This window comes from Centruroides sculpturatus, unplaced genomic scaffold (genome assembly GCF_000671375.1).
Source record: "Centruroides sculpturatus isolate CEXI.00-Female unplaced genomic scaffold, Cexi_2.0 scaffold964, whole genome shotgun sequence".
NCBI lineage: Eukaryota > Metazoa > Arthropoda > Arachnida > Scorpiones > Buthidae > Centruroides > Centruroides sculpturatus.
In genome coordinates, this window is record NW_019385230.1 from 107543 (window position 1) to 120172 (window position 12630).

The 12630-nt window shown below is 30.6% G+C and overlaps 1 protein-coding gene and 1 long non-coding RNA gene across 2 annotated transcripts in view; one reads left to right on the forward strand and one right to left on the reverse strand.

Annotated features, from left to right (window-relative positions):
- Positions 1-12630, reverse strand: part of LOC111636467 — an 86095-nt gene that overhangs the window by 27842 nt on the left and 45623 nt on the right. The gene's annotated exons all lie outside the window — the stretch shown is intronic.
- The window catches only part of LOC111636465 (fibroblast growth factor receptor 3-like), a 48183-nt gene continuing 39418 nt past the window's right edge, over positions 3866-12630 (forward strand). Inside the window, exons 1-2 of the mRNA XM_023381725.1 lie at positions 3866-4125; positions 9537-9614. Of these exons, the coding sequence (XP_023237493.1) occupies positions 4008-4125; positions 9537-9614 (196 nt within the window). The 5' untranslated portion in view covers positions 3866-4007. The remainder of the gene's footprint in view (positions 4126-9536; positions 9615-12630) is intronic.

A 12630-nucleotide genomic window follows, 5' to 3' on the forward strand; every position in this document is an offset into this window, starting at 1 on the left:
TTTTATTATACTGTACGTAAAATTGTTTTTACATATAATGAAACATTTCACTAGCTGAAAAGACAATAAATTTCAATTTTTACAATATGGTACCAAGAATTTTGTAAGTTTATAAAAAATAGTTTTAAAAAATTCTTTCAGTTTTTCATTTTCTTTTTTGTTGTTGTCTTCTATATGCTTTGATGTATTAGTTTTAAAGAAACGTAAATTTTAATAAAGAATTTTTAAGATTTGTAAAATGATTTTGCAGTTCTTCACTATTTGATATCACCTCTGCTAAATTCATTTATCTTTTTATTTAAGCTTATAAAAAAAACAAGTCGTTTTTTAAAATAAGGTATGTCCCATAAGTATAAAGGCACAAATAGATTTCTACATAAAATCATTCACTCTGTTAAACTTTGCAAAACATAATTTTGGCTTGCTTGAACTTTCACAAATGTACATGTAAATAATTAATAATTATTTATTGAGACAACAATTTTAAAGAATTACAATCAATTTGACTGTCCCAGAAGTATAAAGGCATATAACAAAATTAACTGAAACAATTAATGACATTTTAATAAATTATATTTAACCATAACTTAATATCCAGTGAAACCACCTTTAACTAAAACAAACTTGTAAATATGGTCTAGCATTGATTATATAAGTTTTTGGAAGATAGATGTGCTTCTTTCTTTCCAGTGATAAATTATGGCTTGTTTTAGTTCATCCACACTATTATATTGATGTCCATTTGCATACATAGTTGTAGTCAGAATCTCCCAAAGATTTTACATTTGATTTGATAATTGACATTTCTTAATCAAATGTAAAATCTTTGGGAGATTCTGACTAGAGCTGGCTAGAAATCTTTGGGAGATCTGACTAGAGCTGGCCAGTAAATAATAGACACCACATTAGCTAAAAGCCATTCATACATACAGTTTGCTGTGTGAATGGGAGCATCATCCTGTTGATAGAACCATCAATTCACAGTGATATGTTCTACAAAATGCAAGAAACTGTTTGCCAACATGTCTTGATAATCATGTGCATTTGTATGCCCTTGTAATAAAGCAAGTGGAATCTTTTCTTGCCAACTAAAACTATCCCACACCATAACTGAGCCACCATCTTATTGTTTGGAATATAGTCCTTCCTCCTTTCTCAAATCATGCCACTAATGGCTCCAACTATCTGGATCATCAAGGTTGAATTTTTTCTCATCATTCTAGATAATTTGTTTCCATTTGTCCATCCAGCTTATTGTTTTCTTGGCTTGTAAATGTTTCTGTTTTAGCAATGAACAGGTTTTTTTCACTTATAAACAAGAAGCCAACATGTCTAAACAACTCTTCCAGTAGTTGATTTGCTAACATTGTTGCTAACTTATGAAATAATGTTTTCTTGCTGATAATCTGGTGAACAGTGGCATGTTTTGCCCTGTTTATAAGCTTTGAAGGACATCCTGTTGATTTCTTTTGACCATGTTGATTTCCAAGTTTGATAAAATTGTTGATTACAGTGGATGACAGATTTAATCTTTTAGCAATTGCTCTTGCAGAGTAATTTTCATTTCTAAGAGCAAGAATTACACCTTTAAGCCTGTTAGGGGTGATCCATTGTTAAATTAGTGATTCTAGCCAGCTACAGTCATTTCTAATAGTTTCTGTTGGGTTAATGTTGACCTCTGGTATCTTCATATCAACAACCTTCCTTTATATTTCTAGGATAGTCAACTTTAATTGCTTAAAATTATTTTCTGTCTTTATAAATTATTATTATTATTATTTTTTTAACTATGTTTTCAAAGGTCTAAATAAAGTAAAAATAAATAGGATCTGTGAATGGTTTGTTATTCATAGGACACACCTTAGTTAATTGATATATTCTGCATCCTGCAGTTTGCATCCTGTAAGAATGATAAAGAAAATTGAAAACTTTGTTTAGTATTTCAATGTAATAATTAAAACTATTTGAAATATGAATTTATAAAAAAAAAGTATGTATATATATATATATATTTTTTTTTTTTAAATTAAACTGAAATTTGTTATGGTAAATTAATTTTTATGAAACTGCTTTATATGAGTTAATACCATTTGAAATAGAAACAAAAAAGAAAAAAACAAGCCACCCTTGAGTGCTTTTGAATATATTATATTGAAATTTTGTTTTAATGAAGTTTTCTCTTTTGATAAATTAATTGAAAATACATGAGATGATAGAAAAAAGTTTTAATTTTCTGATTTCTGAGTTAGCAAAGACTAAGGTTTGAATAGATTAAGAAGACATTTTCTTAAAATTATTATTTTGGTCTTTTTAACAATTGAAACTAAAATTTTTATTCAAATAAATTAATTTGTAAATCAATATTTAATGGTAAATAAGAATACCTGTTGGTCTATTCAAACAGGGGCGCCGCTAGCTGTTTGAACGCCCGTGTGCAATACCGATTATGTCGCCCCCTGTTTAACTACGATTACCTATGCTGAGCTTGCCAGAAAGGCTCTTTGCCGCCCGCGTGCGGTGCACGCCTTGCACGCCTGCTTACAGCGGCCCTGTATTCAAACCAGATATACTAGATACTCTAACATAAAATAAATACAATTAAAGTTAGTTTTAATAATATCTAAGATATAGAGGAGAAGGTGGTATTATGGAACACTGCGGGTATTATGGAACCACCCCATTTCGAACTGATAATAAAGGCGAACTGCAGCGGATTGTGGCTGAACTGAACTAGGCAGACATCCATAAAAAGGGGAAAACCCGTTTTACTTCAGTTAAACAGTTGTTAGCATTTAATCAGCAAATTTGTTTTTTTCAAAATTAGCAAGTTTTGAATGCTAAGTGAATTTAATTATTTTTAAAATATAAATCGTGAAGTTGTAGGTTCACTGGTGCATGTATTCCGTTCCAGAGACTTAGGAGTACATATTAATCTGTGTGATGTTCACGTTTTTTAAATTTTGGTCTCGACAGACATAAGTTAATTCGAGATGGTGATGCGTGAAATACGGACCTCATTGGTGCTTTTACAGTAATATGGAACTCAACTCCTNTTTTAAGGAGGAATTATCACGAGCGATCTCGTCGAGGACTTCGGGTTCAGTATGGAAGTGATAATGCCGGAAGAAACGCACACCAATCCAAGTTCATTAACACTATAACCGTTTATTGTTGAACATTTTAACATAGATAATTAATTAAGGAGTCGAGAGTACAGTTCCCTCTCGGGTTAACATCCCATATAGGTAATTCCATTCGAGAAAGGTAGCTAACAATATTTAATAGTCGTGTCCCTATCCGCATTTCGAAAGTACTCGAGAGAGGGCTTACATATCATTGCGAGTAGGATAAATACCTCTAGTTGTAAACGTTGATGTCTAGGTGATATCCAAATCCTCGTCATTCTCAGTGTTCATAGTGATGTTCAGAATCCAAAAGTCTATTGAAGACGGTGGCGACGAGAGGCAGGAAAATCCACACACGCAGTATAGAAAAATAACTTTCCCCCCTGTATGGTCATCGCACTTGCCTTTTATATCGGGGCTCTCTTTTCGAGATTTCCATATGTACGTCACATGTGATAATCTTCTTTGACCAATGGTGGGAGAAGTGACAGAATTATGACACAACAGTTAACTCATCTTCTACAAGACAGTATTTTCGTGGGAACGGAGTTTTATAATAGATTTTTATGAGAAAATTTTGTCTGTTGTTTTTCTCTTTTTGAGTTAAAACACAGTTAAACTTATAAACTAAATACTACAGCAATTTTACATATCAAATGACTCCATAATTTCCATACCACTGTATGTACTTCATTTAATTTTTGATCATTCAATACCATTTTATTAGCTGCTCCAGTATTTAGAGATAATGCCACAACTAATATAGAAACATCGAAAGGAGAAAGACTGAAGTTGCGATGTCCTGTTTATGGTAATCCGCGACCAACATTACTTTGGTATCATGATGATCAATTGATTCCCAGTGACAGTTTACATGTCAAAATGAATGGTTATGTTTTAACCATTAAAAATGTTGAGTCTTCAGATAATGGCATTTATGCATGTAAAGGTACAAATAATTTAGGAACAATTTGGCGAAATTTTTCTATTTATATTAAAGGTAAGTTAACAATGAACATTTAACTACAGTAAAATATGTGAAAGCCAAATTTGCTTGGGACTCTATAAATTCTCTATCTTAGGCTGGCTGGAACAAGAAAGTGGCTGTTGCTTCAAAACATGAATGTACTTCTTTTTTTTTTACCAATTTTTAACCTAGACACAGTATTTACTACATCATTGAAATGATCCAAAATTTAAAAGGAAAAGAATGCAGAAAATAATATATATATTTCAGTAAAATTAGAGTATTTAATGTATCTCAAAAGATAATTCAGAAAAACAAGAAAGTTCAAAGAAACAATTTTGTATTTTAAATATGTGCAAAATTATTATAACTTGCAAACAAAAATCTGTTGTTGAAAATTGTAGGGGGCCTATCAGTGGCCAAGTGGTCTTCGTACCCTGAACACTGGGAGTTTGGTTGTGGGTTCTCACCTCGCTTGGAACGGGCTAGTCATGTGGAGTTCTCCGGATTTTCTCCACTTCTGTAATACCTAAATAGGGGCCAGTTTTCCTTAAAGACCTCCCAGAAGGCATTCCCCCTAGGCAGGTTGCCCAAGTGTTGCATTGCCATAACTTAACGACCAAAATTGTAGTGTAAGTTATTTCTGAGAGATGATGTTGGAGTCATTAAATGCTTTCAATGTTATATGGTTTGAAAGATAGTAAAATTATTGAAAACTATTAGCTAATATGTAAAGATACAAATTGTTTTTCAAAGTCTAATGGTTTGTATTTATCTTTTTCACTTTTAATACGTTGCAACATAGAATGTTGAAGAATTCAGTGAATATTACATCATTGATGCAATAGTTTAGATGTTACTAATACAGAGTTTCCAAAATGCTACCAAACTGTAATTATGTTATTATTTGAGAAGTATACAACATACACTGAGTGTCATCTCCCATCTCCATTCGAATATCTTGTCATCTACACCCTGTTGGAAGTGTTGTGAACGAAAATGACAACTTGCAACAATGGAGTTCTATGTTCTGCAGTTTGCAGATTCAGAATTACACATCATCGTGCAGCAAGAGTAATCTGCAAGAGTTGTAGAATTATTGTTGCCATGGGAAGAATAACAATGAATGTGTCAGTGAGTGTAGGAAGAATTTGAGTATCAATTGATATCCAGGAGGAGCTTAAGAGTAGCTCCTGCATTTTTCTTAGACATAATTAACAGAGAAGTATTCAATAGTTTTGGTAATTTTTTATACATGTCAATGTATTGGCAAAGTAGAAAAATCTTATGCTGTAGAAAAATGTTAAAAATCAAAGATGACTTAGAGCAGGAACACTCAAGTACATAAAATATAGTGTAAATGTAAATGGAAAAAGAAAACATATCATCATCTGAAGTTTCTGCTAAAAAGGAACATAAAATTGAGTAGAGCAAATTTCTTTTCACAGACTGAAAAATTTTTCTTTTGAAGCATAGCCAGTAGGTGTAGGTGGTCTTTCATGATGACATTGATTGTAGTTACTGGTCTATTTTGATTTGAAAAATCACACATACTTTTCTCTGGTATATTTAGGAACTGAGAAAATTATTTAGATTTAAACATAAGATTTAATGCATATGTTTAAGAGTATTTATTAATGCACTAGTTTTTAATATATTTCACTTTGACCAACAAGAGCTTAATATTGAACAACAAAGTTGAGAACTGTAGCTTGTGTGTTTGTGTCATTTAGGTTTCAGCTATATATATATATATATTAAGTTTTTGAAGTGATTTAAAGATTTGTTAGTATAAATTATGATATTATTTAATTAAATTATTTTTTAAAATCCATTTTCATATAAGCAAATAAGTATAGAGTTGCTTTTATCCTAATGTTTTTGTCAGGTTTTTGATTCAGTATGTTCAAAGTTTGTCTTTAACAGATTCTAAACAATGAAAATTAATAAGGTATAACATATATAGCTTTCTGTTCACATCACAGAGAGGGCCAGACACTCAGGTCTTTGATTCAAACAAAACTTAGTGAGCATATAACCCTGAACACAAACAGCTCTTGTCCAAATAACAGGACCTACTTCTCAAACATTTCCAAAAAAAACAGGCCTCTGAAAATTGAGTGTTTAGCTTATAAGTCTTTGGAAGATTCTTGTAATGACAATATCCAAGTGGATAAGATGTTAGCCACTGGAGCTATATGATATATGTTTGAACCTTTGCAATTTTTTTTGTGTGTAACAAAGTTATTTTATTATTTTACTGCATCATTGACATTATTATTCCTCAAGGTTGTAGCTTATAAAACAAGAAATTAAAGATTTTGACATAATTTTCTGTTTAATGGAAATGAAGTCTCTTGATTTTACTCTTTTATGTTGTTAAATAATTTCTCCAAAAAAACACCCCCAGTAGTAACTTAAAATTTGTTTTTTTAAATTAAAAATTATTTTTTTTAATTAACTAAAAATTTTATAATTTTTTTAATATTTAAACACCTTCCTAAAAGGTTAATTAAATAAATAACTGGAAGTTCATCTGCTTGTAATTTAAAGACTTGTAACTTAAACACTCATTTTCAAAAATGCTTGAGAAAGTAGGTCCTGTTATTTGGATAAGGAGCTGTTTGTGTTTAGGGTTACATGCTTACCAAGTTTCATTTGAACCAGAGACCTGAATGTCTGGCCATTTCCTTGTTAGACTATTTTATTGATCATAATTAAAGTTAGGAAATTGAGGTGCTCCTTTCATTATTTGTTCAGTGGCTGTTTCAAAGTATCACAAAGATAATGAACTATTATTATCTTTATTTAAATATTTTCCTAAAAAGTTCATTAAATTAATGGCTCAGTGCTGACAAACTTTGAAATTATCAATAAATTTCAATTATAAATTAAATTTTAAATTTGATTCCAGTACCAACAATCAAATAATTTTAACTGATCTTGGATTTCCACTCATTTAATGTTCAGAAATTTAAATTATACTTTCGATTGGCTGACAACTTTCAACTGTAAACAAATTTGAATTTTAAAATTAATCCTTCCCAAAATTTTAATTTCTTGCTGTGATTTGTTAGAAAAAAATCAATTGATTAACAGTGATTTTAAGAACAGTATCAGTAAACAATATCTACTTTCCAATAAAGTTCTTTTTCATTTTATAATATTGTAAGTGTATTTATATTTTTATATACCATATTGGCCTGAATATAAAGAAAAAAAATCCATAAAACACATTGATTAATCATGAATTAATAAAATTTGTAGAATTTTTAGATCTTAGAAACAGAATTGTAAAGTGATGTTCTCATTTGCAGAAAATTACAGCAGAAAAGGAAAAGAGAAAAAGAAAACAGAAAATTTTTGTTTCCTTAGTAAGAAACATCTCAGAAAATAGAGTTGAGAAATCTTAAAGGTTTCTGATTCTGAATGTGGAAACAAAGTCGATAACCAATGAAAAATGAGTTTTGTGAAATCTCATTTTACAAAAACAGTAGTTTCATTCCACTATTAATAAAATTTTATTGAATAATTCTTGTCATTTACATAAAATCAAAAACTTAGAATTAACTGTAATTAATATGATTCTTTTCAATATACTTACTCCAAGTAGAAATTTTTACCATGAAAATGTAACTCATTAGAGTGCAACTGTAAACTATTTTCTGAAATTGAAATAATGGTCTAATCTAAAATTTTCATTATGTAGTTTTAATTTATTTTTTTCTTAATCTTTCACAGTTCACAGAGTACTTCATGTTATCTATGGCAGACCATGTAGAATGACTGTATGTTTGCAAGTATAATACTTTTCTGTAAACTATGAAACTGATGGGTCAGATTCCAAAAGTGACTGATTTGAATTTTCTATCATTTTTTTGAGTTTTACATGTTCTACATGTACTTTTATGCACAATAAAATGATGAAGTTATGCTCCTAAAAATGCATAAAAGTAAAACAGTCACTTTTTTTTAGTCTTTTTTAAAGAAAATTTGTACCTCAACTTTTTAAGTATAATCATAAAACTGAAACACAGAAAAATCTGGCTTTCACATAGTTTTATATTCTTGCAGATTATACTATATTTAGAATTATTAATTTTTTATGTTTTATGTGAAATTGCTCTGATATTGAAAAATTATGGAACAATATAATAATTTTTCTGAATTTTATTTTAAACAGTAGACCCCCTGTAACACAGGTTCATATAATATGGATTCGTATAAAATGGCGAAAAAATTGCGATTGTATTCGTATAAACACGCTAAAAGAGTCTCGTATAATACGGTAAAACATCATCGCCGACTCGTGCCACGACAGGATTGGTCAAATCTAGACCAATAGCAGATATTGCACAAACCATCAAGTTTAAACAAGCAGCAGACCTACTAAACACCATTTATTATTTAACGGCCATAAAAATTATATTTATATTAATGATGTCGCCAAAGTTAAGTTATTTTTCAGCAAAAAATTTGCTGATCAGGAAACATGCGCCCACCTTTTGATGTGCTGCTCCGCGACGAAAGGTGTTGCATAAGCAAGCATAAGCGTAAGCAATGGTGTTGTCGAATGGTGCACACTCGGTAAGTAATCCTACAATTTTTTGTTTATAGCATAGTTTATATGGATTATTCCCAAAAAATTATACGTGTTTTGGAAATGTTGAGTCAAATTAGTCTAGAATCGATTAATTTTATGGAAGAAAACTTTTCAAACAGCCGTAGTCCTAAACTGCATATGTGCCAGGCTGTGATTGGCTCATATATTTAAGTGACTCATACAACACGAAATTCATATAAAACAGAACGTACTTACCATGTTATAGGGGGGGTCTACTGTATTTTTATGTGAAAGTATTTAATTTACATTCATGTCAACTATTATTTTAGCTTATCAGTTACATCTAATACTTCTTTCTAATAATAATTCATTTTAAACCTTAAAATATAAAATTGTTATATACTTCGTTCCTTTTTGTTCCTACACAATACAATATATAGTATTCCTTGTATATTCAATATTCATTTAATTTTTCTATTCTATATTATTTGGAACAATGGCAAATATTTTTAATAGTTCATAAATACAGTATATCAAATTAGTATATTAATTAATATTTCTTTGATATTACTGTATTTATGAACTATTAAAAATATTTGCCATTGTTCAAAATAATGTAGAACTAGACTTAAAACTAAATTAATCTTTTAACAATCTCAAACATCTTTTAATTTATTAAAAGATGTTTTGTATATGGGTCATGAAATGATGAGTTGGAATTTTGTTGGATTTTATTTTTGCAAAGCATATTTATTTTTTTAGGATATTAAATTTAAACATTATAAAAGACATAATACTGATGATTTAGTAGTAAAAGTGATCTGACAATTAATATAATTATTTTTAAAACTTTTTAAATTAATAATATTTTGTTTATTAGAACCCTTAATGCAAGATCAACCAGTAACAGAGGAAAATATTATTGTTAAAAATAGCGACAGTACTGGAAATGAATCAGGTAATTAATATTTGTTTATTTATATTACATTTGGATATAGTAATAAATTTCTTGCACTGTCACTGAGACCATTTTTGAAATAAAAAAACAATGATTCTTAAAAATTATTTTTTTGTCATTTTATAACATTGATTGTTCTTTATATTTCTTGCTCCTTAGTTTTCATCTGTTTTGTAATTACTAAGTTTATTTACGTATAATTATGTATATAAATTAACATGGTCATTATAAAAACAAATGAAACAAACAACCCAAACAAATTGATTATTCATTTCAGTTAAATTTTCAAATAGAATAATAATTAAGTTTAAGTATTGAATTTCAATAACAAACTGCTTCTTTATACTTATTATTGTGTTACAATAAGTTATTTTTGTTATTTATTCTTCAATTTAAAACTGAATATTAAAAATTTAAGTAATCTAGTGAGGAAAATATGTAAATTTAAAACATGTTTATATTTATAGTATATATGTTCATATGAAAAAATTCTTGAGGAAAAATTTGTGATTAAGAATTATATTTAATTTCTGTTTAACTTCAGCAGTAGAATCTTAATAAAGTTATAAAATTACTTAAATTATTAATTTTCAAAGTTTAAGTTGTTGAATTCCATAAATATTTAGTAAATAATATTTTAAAATATTTGAAATTCAAATCAGAAATTTATGATTTGAATTTTACTCATTAACATGATTACCAAAAAATTTGTTTTGTGTTAAAAGTAATTCATTGATTACATCACTATTTGAGTAAAAACCTGTAAAGCAGAAATCCTTTTTTTTATTATTGGTTTATTTTTCAATAGGCTGAAACTGGTTAAGCTGGAACATTTTAAGTATCATACATAACTTATGCATTTGACAGCATAAGTTAGGTATGATACTTATCAGTTATGTGTGAGCTTGGTTAGAGTAGCAATGGGCCATGCAAAGGATTTATTGCCATTTGATCATGGACAGATTGCTGGAGCAAGAAGAATGGGTCGCTCTTTCAGCAAGGTGGCCAATGCTTTTGCATTTTCTTGTGCAACAGTCTCAAGGATTTACCAAGAATACTTAAATTCTGGACAGACATTAGCAGCATGTGCACAATGTGGGTGCCCATGACTGATGCAAGAATGTGACTGCTGGTGTCTAACCAGGTTAGTAACTACACAACAAAGGACAACTCTGTGCCAAATCACATCAGAATTCAATGCAGGTGCTGCTGAACCCGTCAGTCAATGCACTGTACAACATAAACTTCATTACTGGAGTTTGGTAGTCACTGACCCACTCTACTATCACTACTAAAACCTAGGCATCAGGTAATGTCCCTCATCTGGGCCAAAAAACATTGAAATTGAACAGTGGATGCCTGGTGCAACATTCTGTGGTCAGATGAATCTTGTTTTCAGCTCTTTCAAGCTGATAGTCATAGTCATGTGTGGCGAGAACCACGTGAAGCCATGAAGCTATCATATCAGTAAAATGTTGTGCAAGCTGGTGGCAGCTCGTTCTAGTTTGGAGTGTGTTCTATTAGCATGAACAGGAGGAACTAGTGGTGAGACTGTTGACAATTGACTCTGACAGGTGCAACATATACTAATCTTGTGGCAGACATTCTGTATCCCTTTATGCATGCTGTTTCCTGTCAGTACATGGCATGAGTGATTTGCAAACACTTGACAGATTTTTAGCTACTCCCTTGGATGCCTGTGTTGCTAGACTTAATCCCCATAGAGCATTTATGGGACACTTTACAAATGTTAATCAATGCCTTACAGTGAATATCCAATAAATGCAACTAAATTATAGAAATTATGGAGAACCATTGAATGTGCCTTGATTGAAACTACCTGTGCAACAACCAATGTGATGTTGCCAACTATCACATTGGCCTAAACAGAATTGGGATTCATCACTAAACACAATTGTATGCTATTCATGTGTCCAGTTACGTTTAGCAGCACACCACGTTAGCCGTTGTTGGCCATGAAATCTGGTTAAGGGAACACATTGCACGGGGGTCAGATCTCAGTCCAGCATCAAGCAATCGGTTTACAATTGTCCATGGGGTGACTCTGGCAGTAACTACTGCTCAGATCTGTGCTGCCATTGCACATCTGTCAGCAACTGCCATCTGCACAATATGGCAGTCTTCATGTGGCATCGTCCTTCTGCGTGGACCTGTGCCGGGTCTGCGAGTACTTGACCCTTCCTGCATCCACTGTGTGACCACTCTTTGTACTGACATTGCACTACAGCCAGTCCTTCAGGCAATTTCACAATATGATGCTCCCATTTCTGACATGCTAATTATCCAACCTCTTTCAAAGTCAGACATTTGGGTGTACGGAGTTCTCACTCATCGATATGGCATAGCTGGTTACCAACAACATGTGGACCAAAAAAGTCATGTTCCATAACACAGTTCACAAACTATAAACTAAACACTATAGCAATTTTGCATAACAAATGTCTCCATAATTTCCATACCACTGTATGTACTTCATTTAATTTTTGATCATTCAATACCATTCAAAAAGAGATTCTTTTGTCCCAGTTTCATATGTCTTTGACAATATTGGGTGGGTGTAATACTTTCAATTTCCGTCAGTGTATATGTATATATATAATTTCATATAACTCCAAAAAAATGAGTATGTGAATCTAAATATTTGAAGATTTACAATTATTTGGTAAGCATACTTAATTGAAAATTTTTTACTCTTTTTCTCTAAATACAAATACAATAAAAAAAATTTTCAATTAAGTATGCTTACCAAATGAGGTTTCAAGATTAAAAATGTATACAGTCGACCCCCCTATAAGATATAGATACGTTCCAATTTATTAGGAATCCGATTTCTTACAAGTCGTTCCAATCACAGCCCGACACGTGTCAAGTTTACGGACTACGGCTGATTGAAAGGTTTTCTTCCATAAAATTAATCGATTCTACACTAATCCGACTCAACATTTCCAAAATACGTATATTTTTTCGTAGTTTTATAGGAATCGTAATTATAGGG